The 17,180-nt window shown below is 43.5% G+C and overlaps 1 protein-coding gene across 1 annotated transcript in view; it reads left to right on the top strand.

The window, feature by feature from the left end:
* NIPBL (NIPBL cohesin loading factor) overlaps nucleotides 1-17,180 on the top strand; it is a 57,256-nt gene that overhangs the window by 33,189 nt on the left and 6,887 nt on the right. Inside the window, exons 10-36 of the mRNA XM_053448119.1 lie at nucleotides 541-2,547; nucleotides 8,032-8,214; nucleotides 8,561-8,734; nucleotides 8,980-9,051; nucleotides 9,257-9,346; nucleotides 9,447-9,550; nucleotides 9,687-9,773; nucleotides 10,366-10,597; nucleotides 10,736-10,887; nucleotides 11,096-11,176; nucleotides 11,684-11,784; nucleotides 11,941-12,070; nucleotides 12,159-12,241; nucleotides 12,758-12,890; nucleotides 13,226-13,369; nucleotides 13,503-13,589; nucleotides 13,674-13,885; nucleotides 13,969-14,071; nucleotides 14,338-14,436; nucleotides 14,525-14,671; nucleotides 14,907-15,041; nucleotides 15,220-15,318; nucleotides 15,405-15,458; nucleotides 15,591-15,699; nucleotides 15,849-15,985; nucleotides 16,643-16,783; nucleotides 16,902-16,995. Of these exons, the coding sequence (XP_053304094.1) occupies nucleotides 541-2,547; nucleotides 8,032-8,214; nucleotides 8,561-8,734; nucleotides 8,980-9,051; nucleotides 9,257-9,346; nucleotides 9,447-9,550; nucleotides 9,687-9,773; nucleotides 10,366-10,597; nucleotides 10,736-10,887; nucleotides 11,096-11,176; nucleotides 11,684-11,784; nucleotides 11,941-12,070; nucleotides 12,159-12,241; nucleotides 12,758-12,890; nucleotides 13,226-13,369; nucleotides 13,503-13,589; nucleotides 13,674-13,885; nucleotides 13,969-14,071; nucleotides 14,338-14,436; nucleotides 14,525-14,671; nucleotides 14,907-15,041; nucleotides 15,220-15,318; nucleotides 15,405-15,458; nucleotides 15,591-15,699; nucleotides 15,849-15,985; nucleotides 16,643-16,783; nucleotides 16,902-16,995 (5,190 nt within the window). The remainder of the gene's footprint in view (nucleotides 1-540; nucleotides 2,548-8,031; nucleotides 8,215-8,560; nucleotides 8,735-8,979; nucleotides 9,052-9,256; nucleotides 9,347-9,446; nucleotides 9,551-9,686; nucleotides 9,774-10,365; nucleotides 10,598-10,735; nucleotides 10,888-11,095; nucleotides 11,177-11,683; nucleotides 11,785-11,940; nucleotides 12,071-12,158; nucleotides 12,242-12,757; nucleotides 12,891-13,225; nucleotides 13,370-13,502; nucleotides 13,590-13,673; nucleotides 13,886-13,968; nucleotides 14,072-14,337; nucleotides 14,437-14,524; nucleotides 14,672-14,906; nucleotides 15,042-15,219; nucleotides 15,319-15,404; nucleotides 15,459-15,590; nucleotides 15,700-15,848; nucleotides 15,986-16,642; nucleotides 16,784-16,901; nucleotides 16,996-17,180) is intronic.

Genomic DNA, 17,180 nt, shown 5'->3' with positions numbered 1-17,180 from the left:
CGTTTGTAAAGCTATGTGTAATATAGCATAATAAAGCGGCAAGATATGTCGTTAAATTCTCACTTCAAATAAAGAAACTGTTTTATCCCTCTATGGCAGCAAAGACTCGCAGTCTGTCCGGGTCCCTGCCATATGTTGCTGGGTTTTTTAGTAATTGCGCTGGCAATGCTGGGCATCGTAGAAGTGTTGATAGTTTTGGGTATGTCTGTAGTGCAGGTTTTTGCTTTAAATGTGATCAGCGCCCCAAGCACACGGCAACGCCATTTACTCTGCTTTGGTTTGCGTGTTTTTCTCTTTTTATCTCCATTTTTATAGATGGCAACTTATTTTTATTTTCAGCATTTTTTTTTAATTTAGCAAACTCTAGCAGTCATTCTGAATTATTTCAGTTGCACTGCGTGCTGAACATGTATTTAGGGCATAATGATTTTCCTTTAACAGAACACCAGCCCCCTAATGATAGCGCTTGGGTTTTGGGGGAGACGTGCGCATTATTTTATTGTTTTATATTTGTTGTAATATCCTCTTTCTCTCTCTTAGATAAACCCTTGAAGAAGCGCAGACAAGATTCCTATCCATTAGAAGCTGGGGGTGCTACCGGAGGAAATAAACCAGCTTCCCTGGAAACAGATGCCGCAGGGAATGGTTCGAGGCCGGCGCTGATGGTCAGCATCGATCTTCTGCATGCCGGCAGGGGGGACACTCAGGCAACTGGTACTCAGGACTCAGACTTCGTCAGGCAGCCTGAAGATGCAAAGCACTGCAATGATGGATTTGTTCCTGGTCCACAAGAGTACGCTGCTGGATTCCTTAAATACAACCCAGAGACCAACCCAGCGACACCAAGAAAAGAGTCTGACCTGGAAGCCGAGAATCCGGATAATTCTTTTAAGAGCACAGCCGAAAACAGGCCGGAGGAATTGCAGAATGAAACCAAACCTTTCGACATCAAAGCTGAACCTCCGGAGTGCGGCGAAGAACCTTCGGTTTTTGAGGACAGCAAAGTGGAGGCCAAACCGGAGGGCTTTGAATTAAGCTGCGAGGACACTAAGGTGGAGAACAAGTGTCTCGATCAGGAGGTAAAGCTCGAGAAACAGCTCAGCGAGGCCGCAAACGAGGACAAGCCGTGTAATGTTGACGAGATAAAACAGAACGAGAACAGTAATGAATCTGATACCAAAACTGATCCGAAACCGAGCTCCAATACCCCGAAGCAACGGACTGAGGGGAGGCAAGACGCACCCAAACAAAAAAGCGAGGGCAAGCCGGATACGCCTAGACAGAAGACTGACGGAAAGCCCGAGCAGCTTAAGCAAAAGAGCGAGGGGAAAACTGAGCAGGCTAAGCAAAAGAGCGAGGTAAAACCTGATGCACCCAAGCAAAAGAGTGATGGGAGGGCTGAGACACCCAAACAGAGGAGTGAGGGCAAAGTCGATACCCCCAAACAAAAGAGCGAGGGCAAGTGTGACACTCCTAAGCAAAAGACTGACGGGCACCCTGAAACACCCAAGCATAAGAGCGATGGTCGGCCAGAAACACCCAGGCAAAAGAACGAGGGCAGACCAGAGACGCCTAGGCAGAAATCGGAGGCGAGACCGGAGTCTCACCGCTCCAAGGGTGATCCAGAGCATCCAGAGGCGACCAAACAAAAGTCTGATGGCCGTGCAGATACGCCGAAACACAAACACGATAGAAGAGATTCCATCAGATTGTCATCAGACAAGAGACCGGATACGCCGAAACAAAAATCAGATTCCAAATGCGAGTCCTCTAAAGCGAAGTCTGAAAGCCGCTCCGATGGGGGCAAGCAGCAGAAGGTAGACGGGAGACCTGGGCACGATGGTTCAAGGCGCGACCACGAAAGCCCAAAACAGAAATCCGATGAGAAAGATTCCGACAGGCACAAAGGGGATATGTCACGGGTCCGGAGGCCCGAGTCCTTAAGATCGTTCAACAAAAATGAACTGGAGTCAAAACACGGGGGCAATAAACCTGATGCATCAAAAATGGATAAATCTGAAAAGAAACACAGGCACGATTCTGACGAGACACGGGATAGGCTTTCATCTGGAGAGCAAAAATCAAGGCCGGGTAGTCCTCGGATTAAACCCGACGGTAAACCTGACTCTAATAAACCGAAATCGGATAAACCTTTATTAAAATCGCCTACCGGCAAAGATGACAAAAGGACCGATGGTAACAAAAGTAAGGTGGATGGGAATAAAACGCACGGCGACAAGGCAGGGTTCCCGAGTTATTTGTTGGGTGGGAATCAGGGTGCGCTGAAACACTTTGTCATTCCAAAGCTCAAGCGGGACAAGGATGGCAATGTCACTCAGGAACCTAAACGAGCGGAATTAAAAGGAGAGCAGAAAGAGAGAGGGGAAAAAATCGGCCTGGTGGAAGACCTTAATAAAGGTGCGAAGCCTGTGGTGGTTCTCCAAAAGCTCTCTTTGGATGAAGTGCAGAAACTGATTAAGGAACGAGAAGACAAGTCAAGGGGTTCTATGAAATCCAACAAGAACCGACCTTCTAAGCCTAGCAAAGGTAAGATGTTTATACGTCCTCTCCGATCACCGCCGGTTAGAACCTTTTTATTTTGCGTTTGTGAAAACGGTGGATTTTGGGCAGCTTTTGTCATCGTGCTTGAAATGATGCAGAAAAGCGCTGCTGGTGAATTTGGGTTTAGTTTTGATGGCGATTATTGTGGTTTGAAATCGGTAGAGCTTTTTTATAGAGATGAGTGCGTTCTTATCTACGGCACGTGTTAACTACGCGAACCGCACGTGTCTGACGGCGTCAGTGACCCGCCATCTTTATAATATTCCCAGACAGATCTCGTACAGACTATCCTGGGTTTCTTGCTTTGACAGCGACTAAGATCTGGGTACCGAGTGCTGCCAACCGGCTTATTTCCCAAACAAGCAGCTATTGCTTAATGAAGTACAACATGAAATTCTTTATGGTATTAAATTACCCTACACTAACCCCGTTAGTACATACAGTATAACACTTTATGTACACATTAATAATCAGAGTAAACTGGCTAAGAAAAGGTTACAAAGGTGACAAATACAAAGTTGCAAAAACTAGAAAAAAAATAGGTTAAATATGGAAGATTTGTGTTGTGAAAACGTCACCCGAGCGTAAAATCCCGGCCCGTCCGCTTTTCAGGAATGTGTGTTTCTGTTGATGTTGTTGTTTTATTCTTGGGTCGCTGTTGGCAGAAGACTTAGAAATTAAAATGCGATTGTTGGGATAGAAAATAAGAACTATAGCTGTCTGCGCTGTCTCTCCTGGGGGCATTAGGAAGATCTGACCCTGTACGCTGTATAGTTAAATCACAACTATACACATGATAATGTCAGTGGTTTGCAGAGGGGATTGTGACATAGGGGCTCGCACTGCAAATCTTATGTTTTCTATATGCAGCGAAGGCATGGCGCAGGCACGCGCTGTCACACACTGTCACGGGAGTACAGTGGTTTGTTGCGTCCTTCATACTTGCCAGATATTTGTGCTGATGGTCTCTGGGCAGTTATTTTTAGGTATGAATTAGTTTTTTTACGCCATTTAATATGTAATATATATTGTAAATGTTTCTGTACTGGTGAAAGGCGTTTTCATTTTTGTCCCTGGCGAATATATTTGACATGTTGTTGGTTTTATGCAGGCGAGTGAGTACAGGTATTGGGTTATTTCGGGTTATACGTTCCCGTTAGTCTGTATGGACGTGGAAAGCATGTGTGGGGCCAGAGAGGTCCTCGGAGTTCTGTCAGAGAAGCTGTGCCGGTGGTGTTCTGCGCAGGTATGCGTGACTTCACCGCTGCTCCTTCCTGTATGATGACGGGCATTGCTTCCATCAGCAAACCCTGTAACATGTGTATTTTATTTAAACACCTAAAGCCATTGTGTGACGAGCCAGAGATTATCCAGCTTTGTTTCCTTAAATTTATTCCTTCCGCTGAATCAGGAGCCTGAACTCTACTGAGCAAGTGCTATACGCTTACTGCATGCTATATATGTGTAATATATATATATATATATTATAGCGCAGGGGCAGATTATTCTTTATGGGTCTCTGTGTTTAAGCCGCCGTTTCCCCGCGTTCTTTACCATCCACAAATAAAGGTGTAGATCCACTTGATCCGAATTTTAGATCTGTTGATTGTTGTCAGATTGCTAGCAGCAGCACGGACCGGATCACAAGGCTTTCCGGGCCATTTAGTCGGTGTGTCCTGCGTTTTAAATGATTGCTTTGGAAGGCACGGTCTCTAAGCCAAAGGATACTCCCAAACTTCACATGATGTGTCCGGTAACGGCTTCGTGTCGGATACCGGAGAAGGCATGTTCTAAAGTGTGACTTGGAGAATGGATTGGAATCGGGCTTTCTATAGGAGGCTGCAGCGTCCCTTATCGGGTGTCTCGGTTTATTAATGTGATAGTATGGAGTTTACATTACCTTCGCTCCTGTGCAAACATTGACTTTAACCAGTAATGTTCTGGAGGATTGTGTGCGCGGTCGGTATGCGCCGTGACATCGGTCTGAAGCTCCCGGTGTAATGCGGTTTTACCCCTGGTCGTCCCCGCATGTAGCTCTGCACGGGTTGGATTGGGCCCTCCGTGCCGTTCGTGTTACAGCCAGGCGATGGCCGTTTGCTTAGTCCGGCTGCGCCTGGAACAATTAGCAGTTTTTGTCATAGAATTTACATTTCAGAGCCTGTCGGTCGCATCGAGTCGGTGAGGATCCTGCGGCGGACAGGCCGGCTCGTTTCTCTCGTTCTGCGGGCGGTGTTCTGCTCGGCAGTCGGACTGAAGGAAGAGAAAGCGAACGCGTAGCTCTGTTTATTAGGAATGTCTATAAATCCGGCCGCCAGGTGGCGCTGCCGGGGAGCACGTGTCGGAATTTTTCTCACGCTTGTCATTGAGGAAAATAAACACTGTTAACCTGTTGTGTTCCGGAGCGCGTGCGACCAAGTGTTTTATTTGCAGTGTTTTTCCATTTAAATTGTGTGTTTTATAAATATATTATGGCATGGGATTACTTTGCATAAGTAACTTTTTATTATTACTAGAGAAATGCTTGAAGAAATTTAGATCGTTGGAAGGGAAATCTCAGGGATGAAAGTGTCACTTGTCACTGTGTTCTCCATTCGTCTTTGTAAGAGTCGGCACATACATACAGTACATGATGGGCTTTAACCCTTTGTATGTCAGATGATGAACCTAAGCGTCTAGAGTTTCAGTGAATGAGCGCTCACAATCCTGCATTGGCTTTCAGTTTGTTTTTTATAAACGTGTTTGGTGTCGCGACCCGCTGTGTCTGGTGAATCCGTGTCATTACGGCTTCTCATATAAAAACATGTAGCTGCAATGAGGGCAAAAAGCATATTGTTGGGGTAAATATTCACTGGCTTTATGCCATTTTTTTAAAATGTAGATGTTGCAGTGATATATTATATCACCAGCGGAGATAAATGTATTTGGAAGCGTTGGTTTTGTTTGGGTGGGTGGTGTTTAAGGGGTTCGTTCTATAGCAGAGCTTACATTACATTTATTACATTATATTTATTTATAAAGCGCCGGCCGATTCTGCAGCGCTGTTACAGTCAGTAGAACAATTTAGAAACGCATACAATAACAAACTGGTGCAAAGGAGAAGAGGGCCCTGCTCTTGCGATCTTACAATCTTGGAAAATCCCGGGAGCCAACTTGGTGAGATTTTATGAGGATCTCATTAGTGCCTCTTTACGGGTCCTTCAGAAACATCTCTGCTGGCTCTGCGTTACAGTACGTAAAGAGTGTGCTTTATTATTTTTATTTTCTACACGCTAACAGCTGTGAGCTTTGTGGAGTGTTCTCGGCGGGTTCTGTTAACCAAGTGAAAGAAAACGAGTACAATTTCTGAAGAATACACCTTTCTTCATCGCGGTATATTAAGCAGATGTCTTGTTTTTGTCACACACACACACACACACACACACACACACACACACACACACACACACACACACACACACGTCTCAGGGCCTAACATGCATTGTGACCCCGCTGCGTGCCACACAGCACCCGCTTCACCGCATCCCCACAGGAACGCATAGGGTGCCGGATTTACGATGGCAGACGATAGGCAGCGGTGTGTGTGGGGGTTGTGTGTGTGTATGTATAGTGTGGGAGTCGGTCTGTAAGTGTGAGTATGTGCATGTTTACTGTAGTATCAGTCTGTGTGTATATGTGTAGTGTATATGTGTACAGTCAGTGTGTGTGTGTATATATGTGTAGTGTATATATGTGTACTGTCAGTCAGTGTGTGTATATGTGTAGTGAATATATGTGTACTGTCAGTCAGTGTGTGTATATGTGTAGTGTCATTGTGTGTGTATGTATGTGTAGTGTCAGTCAGTGTGTGTGTGTATATAGGTGTAGTGTCAGTCTGTGTGTATGTGTAGTGGCAGTCGGTATGTCTATGTATTGTGGTGCTAGATTCAGTGTGCATAGTGTTAGTGTGCTTTGTTTACATATGCATAGTGTGTGCATGAGTGTAGCGTTGGTGTGTATGGTGTTGTGTATGTTACAGTATGTCATTAGCATGAGTGTGTATGTTAGTGTGTGCGTTACTGTATAGTTAGTGTGTGTAAGAATAATGGCTAAACATACAAGCTTTAAAACACTCCTTGTCGTGAAGGGGTTACCCGCTGTACAAACTGCAGACCGGGAGGTAATAAAAGAAAATAAAAACATAACTGGGGAAGAAAAAAAAAAAAAGCTGGCTCCTAGATCCAAACCAGATTTGTGGAGCCCGGCACCATATAACCCATACGCCGTATAACATTATAGACGGGAAATACCCGGCCGACGGCTCAGCACACCTGCTGCTTTTGTTAAGTCTTGGAGAATGCACACAGAGTGCGTGCTCCCTATAGCTGCGCATGCGCGTACTCACTAGCCTGCGCTTCACTCACTTGCAAACTAGAAGAGATATCACTAAGTAGAGGGAAAGTTGTTTGGGGCTGGGAAGTGTGCAACCTTGTTTTGCTGTAGAATTGGTCATCCTCGAGGTAAATGTATTCCTATTTGTGTGTATATATGTATGTGTGTGTGTGTGTGTGTGTGTGTATATATGTATGTGTGTGTATGTATGTGTGTGTGTATGTATGTATATGCGTGTATATATGTATATGTGTGTATGTATGTGTGTATGTATGTATGTGTGTGTATGTATGTATGTGTGTGTGTGTATGTATGTATGTGTGTATATATGTATATGTTTGTGTATTCCTATGTGTGTATATATGCATGTGTGTGTGTGTGTGCATATATGCGTGTGTATGTATATGTGTGTGTATTCCTGTGTGTGTGTGTGTATATTGTGTGTGTGTGTATATATGTATATGTGTGTATGTATGCGGATTTGTTTTCCAAATATAAGAACAGCCGCTGCTATAGGCAGGTCTTTCAGTGGGGGTAGAATCTGTGTTAATGAAATGATTGGCACGGAGGGCCGTTCCTGATGTTGTCCGGTGAGTTATTAGTATTACTGAACGGCTCTCGCTCCGCGTTCTTTGAAGTTTTGCTTTTTGTGAAGCCGCGTTAAAGTTTTAGATGCTGCCGTACTTGAGGACTCCTTTCTGTGCTGGTGTGGAATGATTTACTTGGACATATTCCGGGGTTCGTAAGAGGTCTTTGTGAAATACACAAAAAGATCTAACCCCAGTGAGCTGCTGCAGGCACTGGTTGGGTGGCCCTGTATATTGCATAGTTAAACATTTCTCCAGTCTCCTCACACTGAATTATACATTATACAGGACCAGTTCAGCCCTTGTTGCTGAAGCTTGTCAGTGTTGGCCCTTCATAATGAATAGTGAAACCCCATGGTTCCCTTTAGTGAATAGCTCCAGATGGTGTCGTCTGGCCTGCTGTTTTCGGTGTTACCGTATTAGGTTTGTTTTTGTTGCTGTAACGGGTAAATGTCCGGGTGCCTCTAATAACGTCCCTGCGAGTCTCTTACGCTCCTTTCCTCTCGTTCATTAGGTGGAATAGATCAGTCGGTGTTGAAGGAGCTGCCGCCGGAGCTGGTGGCGGAGATCGAGTCCTCCATGCCGCTCTGCGAGCGCGTCAAAATGAACAAACGCAAGCGCAGTACAGTGAACGAGAAGCCCAAATACGCAGAGATCAGCTCCGAGGACGACAATGAGAGCGAAGAGGCTTTCGAACGTGAGTACCCGGGGGTCTACCTGCGCTGCGTGTTAATCCATGCGCATGTAGCATCACAGCGTTTCAATGTGTACACGCTTTCTGTTTGTGTGATAAAACCACAGAACAAACCGGATAATTGACCTAATATTGGGTGTAATGACACTTTAACATATATAATCCAATATATATAAATTTATATAAATTTTAATTGACCAGATTTATCACAATGTTATGATCACGGTGGGTGTTATTTTAGGCTGTCCTCGTGATTTTATAGAGTAATATGACGTTATGATTAGTCCCACGATGCATGTAGTGATTGTGTTTTTTCCCCCTCTTTCTCCATCACCGTGTATACTTTCAGCATCCAAGAAGAAGCAGAAGAAAGATCAGGACTGGCAGTATGCGGAGCGCGAGAGGCGAAGCTCTGGTGATCACCGGCGGAGCGGGAACGATTCCAGAAGAAGTGGCCGATACAGGGAGCGTAGCCCCGAGGACTCTGAAATGGAAGATTCTCCACCTCCCTGCCTCAGTGATGGTTAGCGCACGACCCATCTAAATCCCACGTTTTCAGAAATCTGTTTGTAGGGTTCCTGTTCGGGCTGGCCATTAATGTCTGAGTGTAATGGCATGTGGATGTAGTTCTGGATAAATGTATTCGGATTTTTTTTTGGTATTGTATAAGCCTCAGCATTGTGTTCATTCTGTGTTTGTAGATATATTTATTGGTCTCGTTCACTTGTTTGTGTAACATGTAAAATGCCCCTTTTTACCAAATTATAGTGGCCCGGAGAATGAAGAAGAAAGAGCGCCAGAAGAAAAGGAAAGCCTATGAGCCGAAACTCACACCTGAAGGTAACCGTGGGGAAGAAAGGGCTGGCGCAATGTAACTTACCCACCTATACATGCGCATGCGAGCAGGGTCTAGATGTTGGAATATACGTCTGAAATGGTACCAAAAGAGAGCTTTTTTTCCCCTTGGGGAAAACCCAGTATGCAGGCTTACTGCACGGACCTTGAAATCAATCAGCTGTTACATTTGTTTTTGTTCTTGCTGCAGAAATGATGGACTCCTCAACGTTTAAAAGGTTTTCTTCAGCCGTTGAAAATATTTTAGATAATTTAGAAGACATGGATTTCACAGCATTTGGTGAGTTTATTTTTTTCTCACCTGTTCTGGAATATTACAGAATTCACGCAAATCTTTCGCTATGATGAGCCTTAACTTTAATTCCTTGTCTGCGTTTCAGGCGATGATGATGAGATTCCTCAAGAGCTCCTTCTGGGCAAACATCAGCTGAACGAGTTGGGCAGCGAATCTGCAAAAATTAAAGCTATGGGCATTATGAATAAGGTAAAGCTGAATGCAGTCCTTTTAAAAAAGATATGATTCTTCTCACAGCTGCCTGGCAGTATCTCTGACTGTGTAAATGTATATAAAACATTCTGTGAGATGTACTATAGTAAAGTATTTGTTTCCCACGCGCCAGATCTCATCAGAAAAAATGGTGAAGTTACTAGGCATTCTCGAGAAAAACATTCAGGATGGCTCAAAGCTTTCCACGATGCTCAACCACGTAAGTCTTTCATCTGCTTAAATGGGCTGCTCATGGGTGTTTTCACCTACAGCATGTCGCTGTCTTAAGTTAAAATTCTGTTTTTCTGACTTTCTGAATCTATTTTTTATACTCTCAGCCATTTGAATATTAACACATCACTATGTCCCACATGAATCCATATGCCTTTTTAAATGGATTAATTCATGGTCTCCATAAAACTCAAACCCTCCCGTTACTAAAATGATTGGACTTGGAATGATGTGCCTGATATAGTTAGATGATTGACAGCGGCAATACCTTAGAATAGCCATTTACTTTCTGCGATATAAAGTACGGTTTTAGCTCAAATACTGTGTCTATGCTGTTAAAAAGCCTTTATGTGCAAATGAATTTGCATCCAGTTGTGGGAAGACATGGATCTGTTTTCAGCTTGGCAAAATACTTGCTTTTATGGCCCAGGTTCTAAGGAAAGGCAGCCATATTGTCAAAAGGCAGTCTTTATCCTTCCCAAGAAACTCATTAAATAAACTGTTTTCTTCTTTACTGTGTGTCAGCATATTGTATTTTTGTTGTTTGTAAATTTTTTTGATTCTTGTGATGTCTCTCATAGAACAATGACGCCGAAGATGAGGAAAAACTCTGGCGAGATCTTATAATGGAGAGGGTGACGAAGTCTGCCGATGCCTGTCTAACGGCGGTCAACATTATGACTTCTCCGAGCATGCCAAAGGCGGTTTATATCGAAGATGTCATAGAGCACGTCATTCAGTACACTAAATTCCATTTACAGAACACGCTTTATCCGCAGTATGACCCAGTCTACAGAGTGGATCCTCACGGAGGTTAGTACCATGTCCAAGCAAGCAGACCGCACATGGTTGCCAGTTTTTGTACTTTAAACCATTAACGGGGAAGTGATTCTGTACAGTTTACGGCCCCCGTGCGTCCCATTATCTGATGCCTGATCTGTTTTCTCTCAGGAGGACTAATGAGTTCAAAAGCCAAACGCGCCAAGTGTTCAACCCACAAGCAGAGAGTCATAGTGATGCTCTACAACAAGGTGTGCGACATTGTGGCCAGCCTGTCCGAGCTGCTCGAGATACAGCTGCTCACAGACACCACCATCCTGCAGGTAACGCCAAAATCCAGTGTCTGTCAGCCCGTGTTATTCTACTTATTTACACTAACGTGTTGTGACTTTTTTGGAATACAGTTCTTGAAAAGGGGACGAGTCTACGTGTAATATATTGCCTTAAAAACCCTAGTCGTAAAGACTATAAGTGAAATGTTTTCCCTTTTGTGTGCTTTCACAACTTTCATTAACTTGACTTTGTCTTCAGGTGTCGTCAATGGGAATTACACCATTTTTTGTAGAAAGTGTCAGCGAGCTGCAGCTGTGCGCCATCAAGCTGGTCACCGCGGTAAATATGTTTTCATATTAAACCTTCATTCTCTAAACAATGGTGTTAATATCAGAGTCTAGGCACGAAGCATATGCAAACATTTACATTCAAGTACGTACAAAAACTGTCATTTGTGATCCATAAAGTGTTAAATTAGGCGAGGAGTATTCGATATTTAACTAAACTTACAGGAAACCGTTGCATAGAAGGCCGTAAGACATATAGTGCCTTTCTAACGTTCTACGGTAACTTATATCTTAAATAAGCCAGTAAAAACATCTGGATTTATCTGTTCCTGCAATCGATACCCCTTTCATCTGCCACAGCATGGAAATTCCATTCTTTGCCTGCTTATTCCAGACTTCCATCCAGAGTAGCATTACCCGCGTATAGTAAATGTCTCTTGTTCAGGAGTCCCTTTGAGTTTCATCATTTATTTTTTTTTAATAACTGTTGCTTTTCTGCAGAGAGTTAAATTGGCCGAGGCCTCCTTCTGACTTGTGGCAATGTGTTTGTATCTTCTAGGTGTTTTCCAGGTATGAGAAACACCGGCAGCTTATACTTGAGGAGCTTTTCACGTCTCTCGCGAGGCTGCCGACCAGTAAAAGGAGTCTGAGGAATTTCAGGTACGGTCACGCGTTACGCAGACTGTGATGGGAGCGTTTCAACTGCTCTTAATGCTAAAAAAGAATCTGTTCTTAGAAAACGTTTACATTATTGGCTGAATAGATACGATATAAAAACCACTTATAACCTTGCTTTTAATGTTCTCCTTGTATCAGGTTAAACAGCAGCGATGACGATGGCGAAGCGATGTACATCCAGATGGTGACGGCATTGGTGTTACAGTTAATCCAGTGTGTGGTACATTTACCGTCTGATAGAGACGCAGAGGAGGAGTCCAACAAAAAAGTAAAATAAAACGTTTCTTCAGACTTAAGACATCTGTGAGAAATGACAGATTATTGCCAGTGGAGTATAATGTGTTCTGTCTCTCCAGGTCGACCAAGATGTTTTCATCACAAACTCCTATGAGACAGCCATGAGAACAGCACAGAATTTCCTATCGATTTTTCTCAAAAAGTGAGTGATGACGTTTGTTTAACCGTTAACACCTTTGACGATCCATGCCTTCATGAAAAAAGTGGGGCAAAAACCATGGAACCTAATGAAGAAGGTAGCGGTGTGCCACTCGGGAACTGCCTTTCATACCAATCACCCCCCCCCACATCGGAAATGTCTGGTGTGATCATGCGAGACTACCATTATAAATAAAGCATCGAGCGCTCAACACAACGCTCCGTTCATGTGTAGTCAGAGACCGTTAAGGAGCCTCAGAAAAGTTTAAAAACAAAAACTATATATATATATATATATATATATATATATATATATATATAAATATATATATAAAAAAACATTTTTTAAAGTGTCAATAGATCTATGGTTAGATCATCGTGTTGGTACACTAAATCCATGTGGCATATAACAAATGACATCATAAGCACAGATCGGTCATTTTGTGCGCTTGCGTTGTTTGGTTATTTTCACAGTAGATTCCGTGGAAGGTTTAAAATGTATTTTTTGCTCCCAATGTAGATGCGGAAGCAAACAGGGAGAGGAGGACTACAGGCCTCTCTTTGAGAACTTTGTGCAGGACCTTCTGTCGACGGTTAATAAGCCCGAGTGGCCTGCGGCGGAGCTGCTTCTCAGCTTATTGGGGAGGCTTTTGGTAAGTCCGCGAATGAAACAGTTTTATATATGTTTTACACTTAATTCAAACTTTTCTTTTTGGCTCAAACCGTAATATTTAGTGACTTTCTACTTGAGGTTTTACAATGTGTAACCGTCACTCCACAAGTCCCGTATGTGCTTGACTAAAAAATAGAAACAAGAAATCATACAAAGGAAGTGCGATATTAATAAAAATCACACAGCGCTTTCTGCCGCGACGGACTACTCTTTACATGCACCAGCAAAACAATTGTTTTGTAAATGTTGATGACCCGTGAGCTTTTTGCATGTAGTTGAGTAATCTTGACCCCAGTTTTATTGTCTGCGTTCTAGGTGCATCAGTTTAGTAATAAATCTACTGAAATGGCTCTTCGAGTGGCTTCTCTGGATTATCTGGGAACGGTGGCTGCGCGACTCAGGAAGGATGCCGTTACCAGCAAAATGGATCAGGGATCAATCAACCGGATCCTCAAGCAGGTAATCTGAGCAATACTCGATTGCTGGATAAAAAAGTATGTTGTGCTAATTGTGATGTATTGTCTTTAGTTGCCGAGGTTAGTAACGTTGCTTTTGTGTTGCTAGATTACAGCTGTTTTCCCTTTAATCGCAGGCCCCTGAAGGTGACGAAATCCAGCAGCTCCAGAAGGCCCTTCTAGATTATTTGGAAGAGAATACTGAAACGGATCCATCATTGGTGGTATGTTTCAGACACCCTGATATAATATGTAATGGGATCCAAGAGATATATTATCCTCTCTAACGTCCGCACCCTCCACTTTAGTTTTCTAGGAAGTTTTACATCGCTCAGTGGTTTCGTGACACTACAATGGAGACTGAGAAAGCCATGAAATCCCAGAAGGATGACGACTCTGATGGCGCTCACCATGCGAAAGAGGTGGAATCCACGGGAGAAATAATGCAGCGAGCCGAGAAACGGAAAAAGTTCCTCCGGACCATCATTAGGACTGCGCCATCTCAGTTTAGCACTTTGAAGTACGGCTCACAAGTTTCTCAAACTTATTTGTTTTCTGTCTGTTGCCTTCCATACACTTTTTAATGCATGTTTTCTCCTCTAGGTCAAGCTCGGACACGGTGGACTATGAGGATGCTTGTCTAATTGTACGATACTTGGCCTCTATGAGGCCGTTTGCTCAAAGCTTTGATATTTATTTGACTCAGGTAAAGTTGGCTACCAGGTATAACATTTTTTGGACTACCCCGTAATGCACAAGTCTCACTTCAAAATGTTATACATAACACAAATCCTAGATGTGCTCTCGCTTTCATTTTTATCATTTTTGTTTGGAAGATGCACCCCGGGGGATTAAAGTGTACACACACACCCACTTTGAAATGCAGTAGTGGGATATGGCATGTACCTGCCTTCATTCACGCACTCTCTTCATTCTCGTGTAGGTTCTAGTTCTAAGTGTGCTGTTTTTCAGATTCTGCGGGTACTTGGGGAGAATGCTATTGCGGTCAGAACGAAAGCCATGAAGTGTCTGTCTGAGGTAGTTGCTGTGGATCCCAGCATCCTTGCAAGGGTATGAACCAATTTCATATTGCAGACGCTTCCTTTGTACCGTTATACTGTTGTAAGTGAATTCATTATCGGTCGTCCTGCTCTTGCAGCTGGATATGCAGAGAGGTGTTCATGGAAGGCTGATGGATAACTCCACCAGCGTCCGAGAGGCAGCAGTTGAGTTACTCGGTCGCTTTGTGCTCTGTCGACCTCAGCTTGCGGAGCAGTATTACGACATGCTGATCGAGAGGATACTGGTGAGTGTTTGGTTATTTTTTAACGTTTATTTCTTTGCATTAAGTCAAGTCAGTGTTCTCATTAATTCATATAACAACAAACCTGTCACAGCACTGGCACAAAGAGGTTACTGTTTTGTGGCATATATCAGTTTTCTGCACATGATTTAGTTTCTAACGCTGCATTCCCGTTGCCGTTTGATTATGAATGTTATTTTCCACAGCTGTCATATAACTTTTCTTGTTCACTCTGCAGGACACTGGAATCAGTGTAAGGAAAAGAGTCATTAAGATCTTAAGAGACATCTGCTTGGAGCAGCCAACTTTTCCCAAAATCACTGAAATGTGTGTCAAAATGATTCGCAGAGTAAATGATGAAGAGGGCATTAAGGTAAGAGATCATTTCTTTGGGGAAATTCGTCATTTTATGTATAAAGAGTGATTCTGGTGCTCCATACGAAGCAGTTGGGTTATATATAAAACTCCTATAGCCCCGTTGTCCTTTTCTCCCGGCTGTATTCGGTGCTGTGGGTTATTGGCGTGTGAAATAACACTTCTCTATCCTCTAGAAACTAGTGAATGAGACATTCCAGAAGCTCTGGTTCACTCCAACTCCACAGAATGATAAGGAAGCGATGACCAGGAAAATCCTGAATATAACTGACGTGGTGAGGACTGAAACATTGTTTTTTGGTAAATGGTTAGCAGTTGGCTTTTGGTGTCCCCCTTACTTGACTCGCTCTCTTTATTTTAGGTTGCGGCTTGCAAGGATACAGGATACGACTGGTTTGAGCAGCTTCTTCAGAATGTAAGTAAATATTACGTATGTTTATAAGCATAAGGTGTGCTTTGTTCTTGATGGCAAAATTCTTTTGGGAAGCCCTCACTCTTCATTTTTCCGTAATATCACAAAAACAATTGTTCTGCGTTTGTCTGTTAGCTGTTGAAGACGGAAGAGGATGCATCCTATAAGCCTGTGAAGAAAGCGTGCACGCAGCTGGTGGATAATCTTGTCGAGCACATACTGAAATATGAGGAGTCTATGGCAGGTTCGTTAAAATGCCCTTTATTCCCCCATGAATTATCAGATATTTTTTTGCCATTAATGCTCTTTTAAGCCGCTCTGTTATTGAAATGCTCCCTGAGTTCTTTGCGTTGCTGCTTCAGAAGGCTGATTTCAGGTTTCTATTTCTTGCAGAGACTGACAGCAAAGGTGTGAACTCCGGCCGGCTCGTAGCCTGTATAACCACTCTGTTCCTGTTCAGCAAAATCAGGCCTCAGCTTATGGTGAAGCACGCCATGACCATGCAGCCTTACCTTACCACTAAATGTAGCGTGAGTACACGTTCCCTGCACACGTTCCCTGCACACCTTCCGCTCGGATAGCCCCTAGCATCATTATTAATGACAAAGGTTATGTTCTACCTTTTATGTTTATTTGTAAAAACCCAATGCTTTCCTCCAGATAGAACTTCTGTGTCTACCGCTTACGCTAGATCTTCTGAGATCCCTGTGGGTCAGTGATCTTTGGGTTAGGGACACAGGAATTTTGAGCCATATGTTAGACATTTTTTACCGCAATATATGGCATTAGCAGAGTATAAACAGACACCAAGTAATCATGGAAATTAGGTGCTTTTTAAATAAGAGGATTGGATCTTCGCAGTGATCACAGCACATGACAGAGCGGAGAGTCCCCTTGGTGCTCGTCATGCTTGGCAGCCTCTGGGGTAGCGCCTGTTATCAGTTAATATTAATGGAGGGCGTACGGTGTTATACCCCGCGTTCCTCGCATTTCATAAAAGATTTGTTTTATTACGGGAAATGCTTCTTCAACAAACGAAAAAATATTTGATTTTGTTCCCTCCGTGGTAGCTGAATCTGTAACTGAAGATGTCGGTAAACAGGATCGCTGGCCTATTTGTCGGCCCTTTTTAGTTACTCCGTTAATCAGGTCCGATAATAATGCATGATTCTGTGTTCCCTTCTCAGACACAAAATGATTTCATGGTGATATGCAACGTCGCAAAGATCTTGGAGCTGGTCGTACCGCTGATGGAACATCCCAGCGAAACGTTCCTGGCGACGATTGAGGAGGACCTCATGAAGCTGATCATCAAATACGGCATGACGGTAACAGAGCGCTTCGCTGCGGTGTATTCCACGCACCTTATAAACAAAACACTTGTTTCTGAACTGAGCGCGTAAATCTGCCTTTCAGCTTTCATGTTTCTTTCCCCTTTCTCTTTAGGTGGTGCAGCACTGTGTCAGCTGCCTGGGGTCTGTCGTAAACAAAGTCACTCAGAATTATAAATTTGTGTGGGCATGTTTCAATAGATATTATGGTAAGAAACCACATGTTTTACCTGAAGTAAAAGTGTCTGATCCGTAAGTGTCTCTTCTGGGTTGTGTACATATCAACAAATGCTAACTATAGCATTGGGGACGTCAAGACCGCCAAGTGCGAAAGTAAGTTCTGTGTAACGTTTTACGAAGGGCTCATCGCTCGGGTGGCATGAGATATGAAGAG

This window comes from Spea bombifrons, chromosome 1 (assembly GCF_027358695.1).
Source record: "Spea bombifrons isolate aSpeBom1 chromosome 1, aSpeBom1.2.pri, whole genome shotgun sequence".
Taxonomy (NCBI): Eukaryota; Metazoa; Chordata; class Amphibia; order Anura; family Pelobatidae; genus Spea; species Spea bombifrons.
Note: the sequence above shows the minus strand (reverse complement) of the source record. Positions and strands in the feature narration are given on the sequence as shown.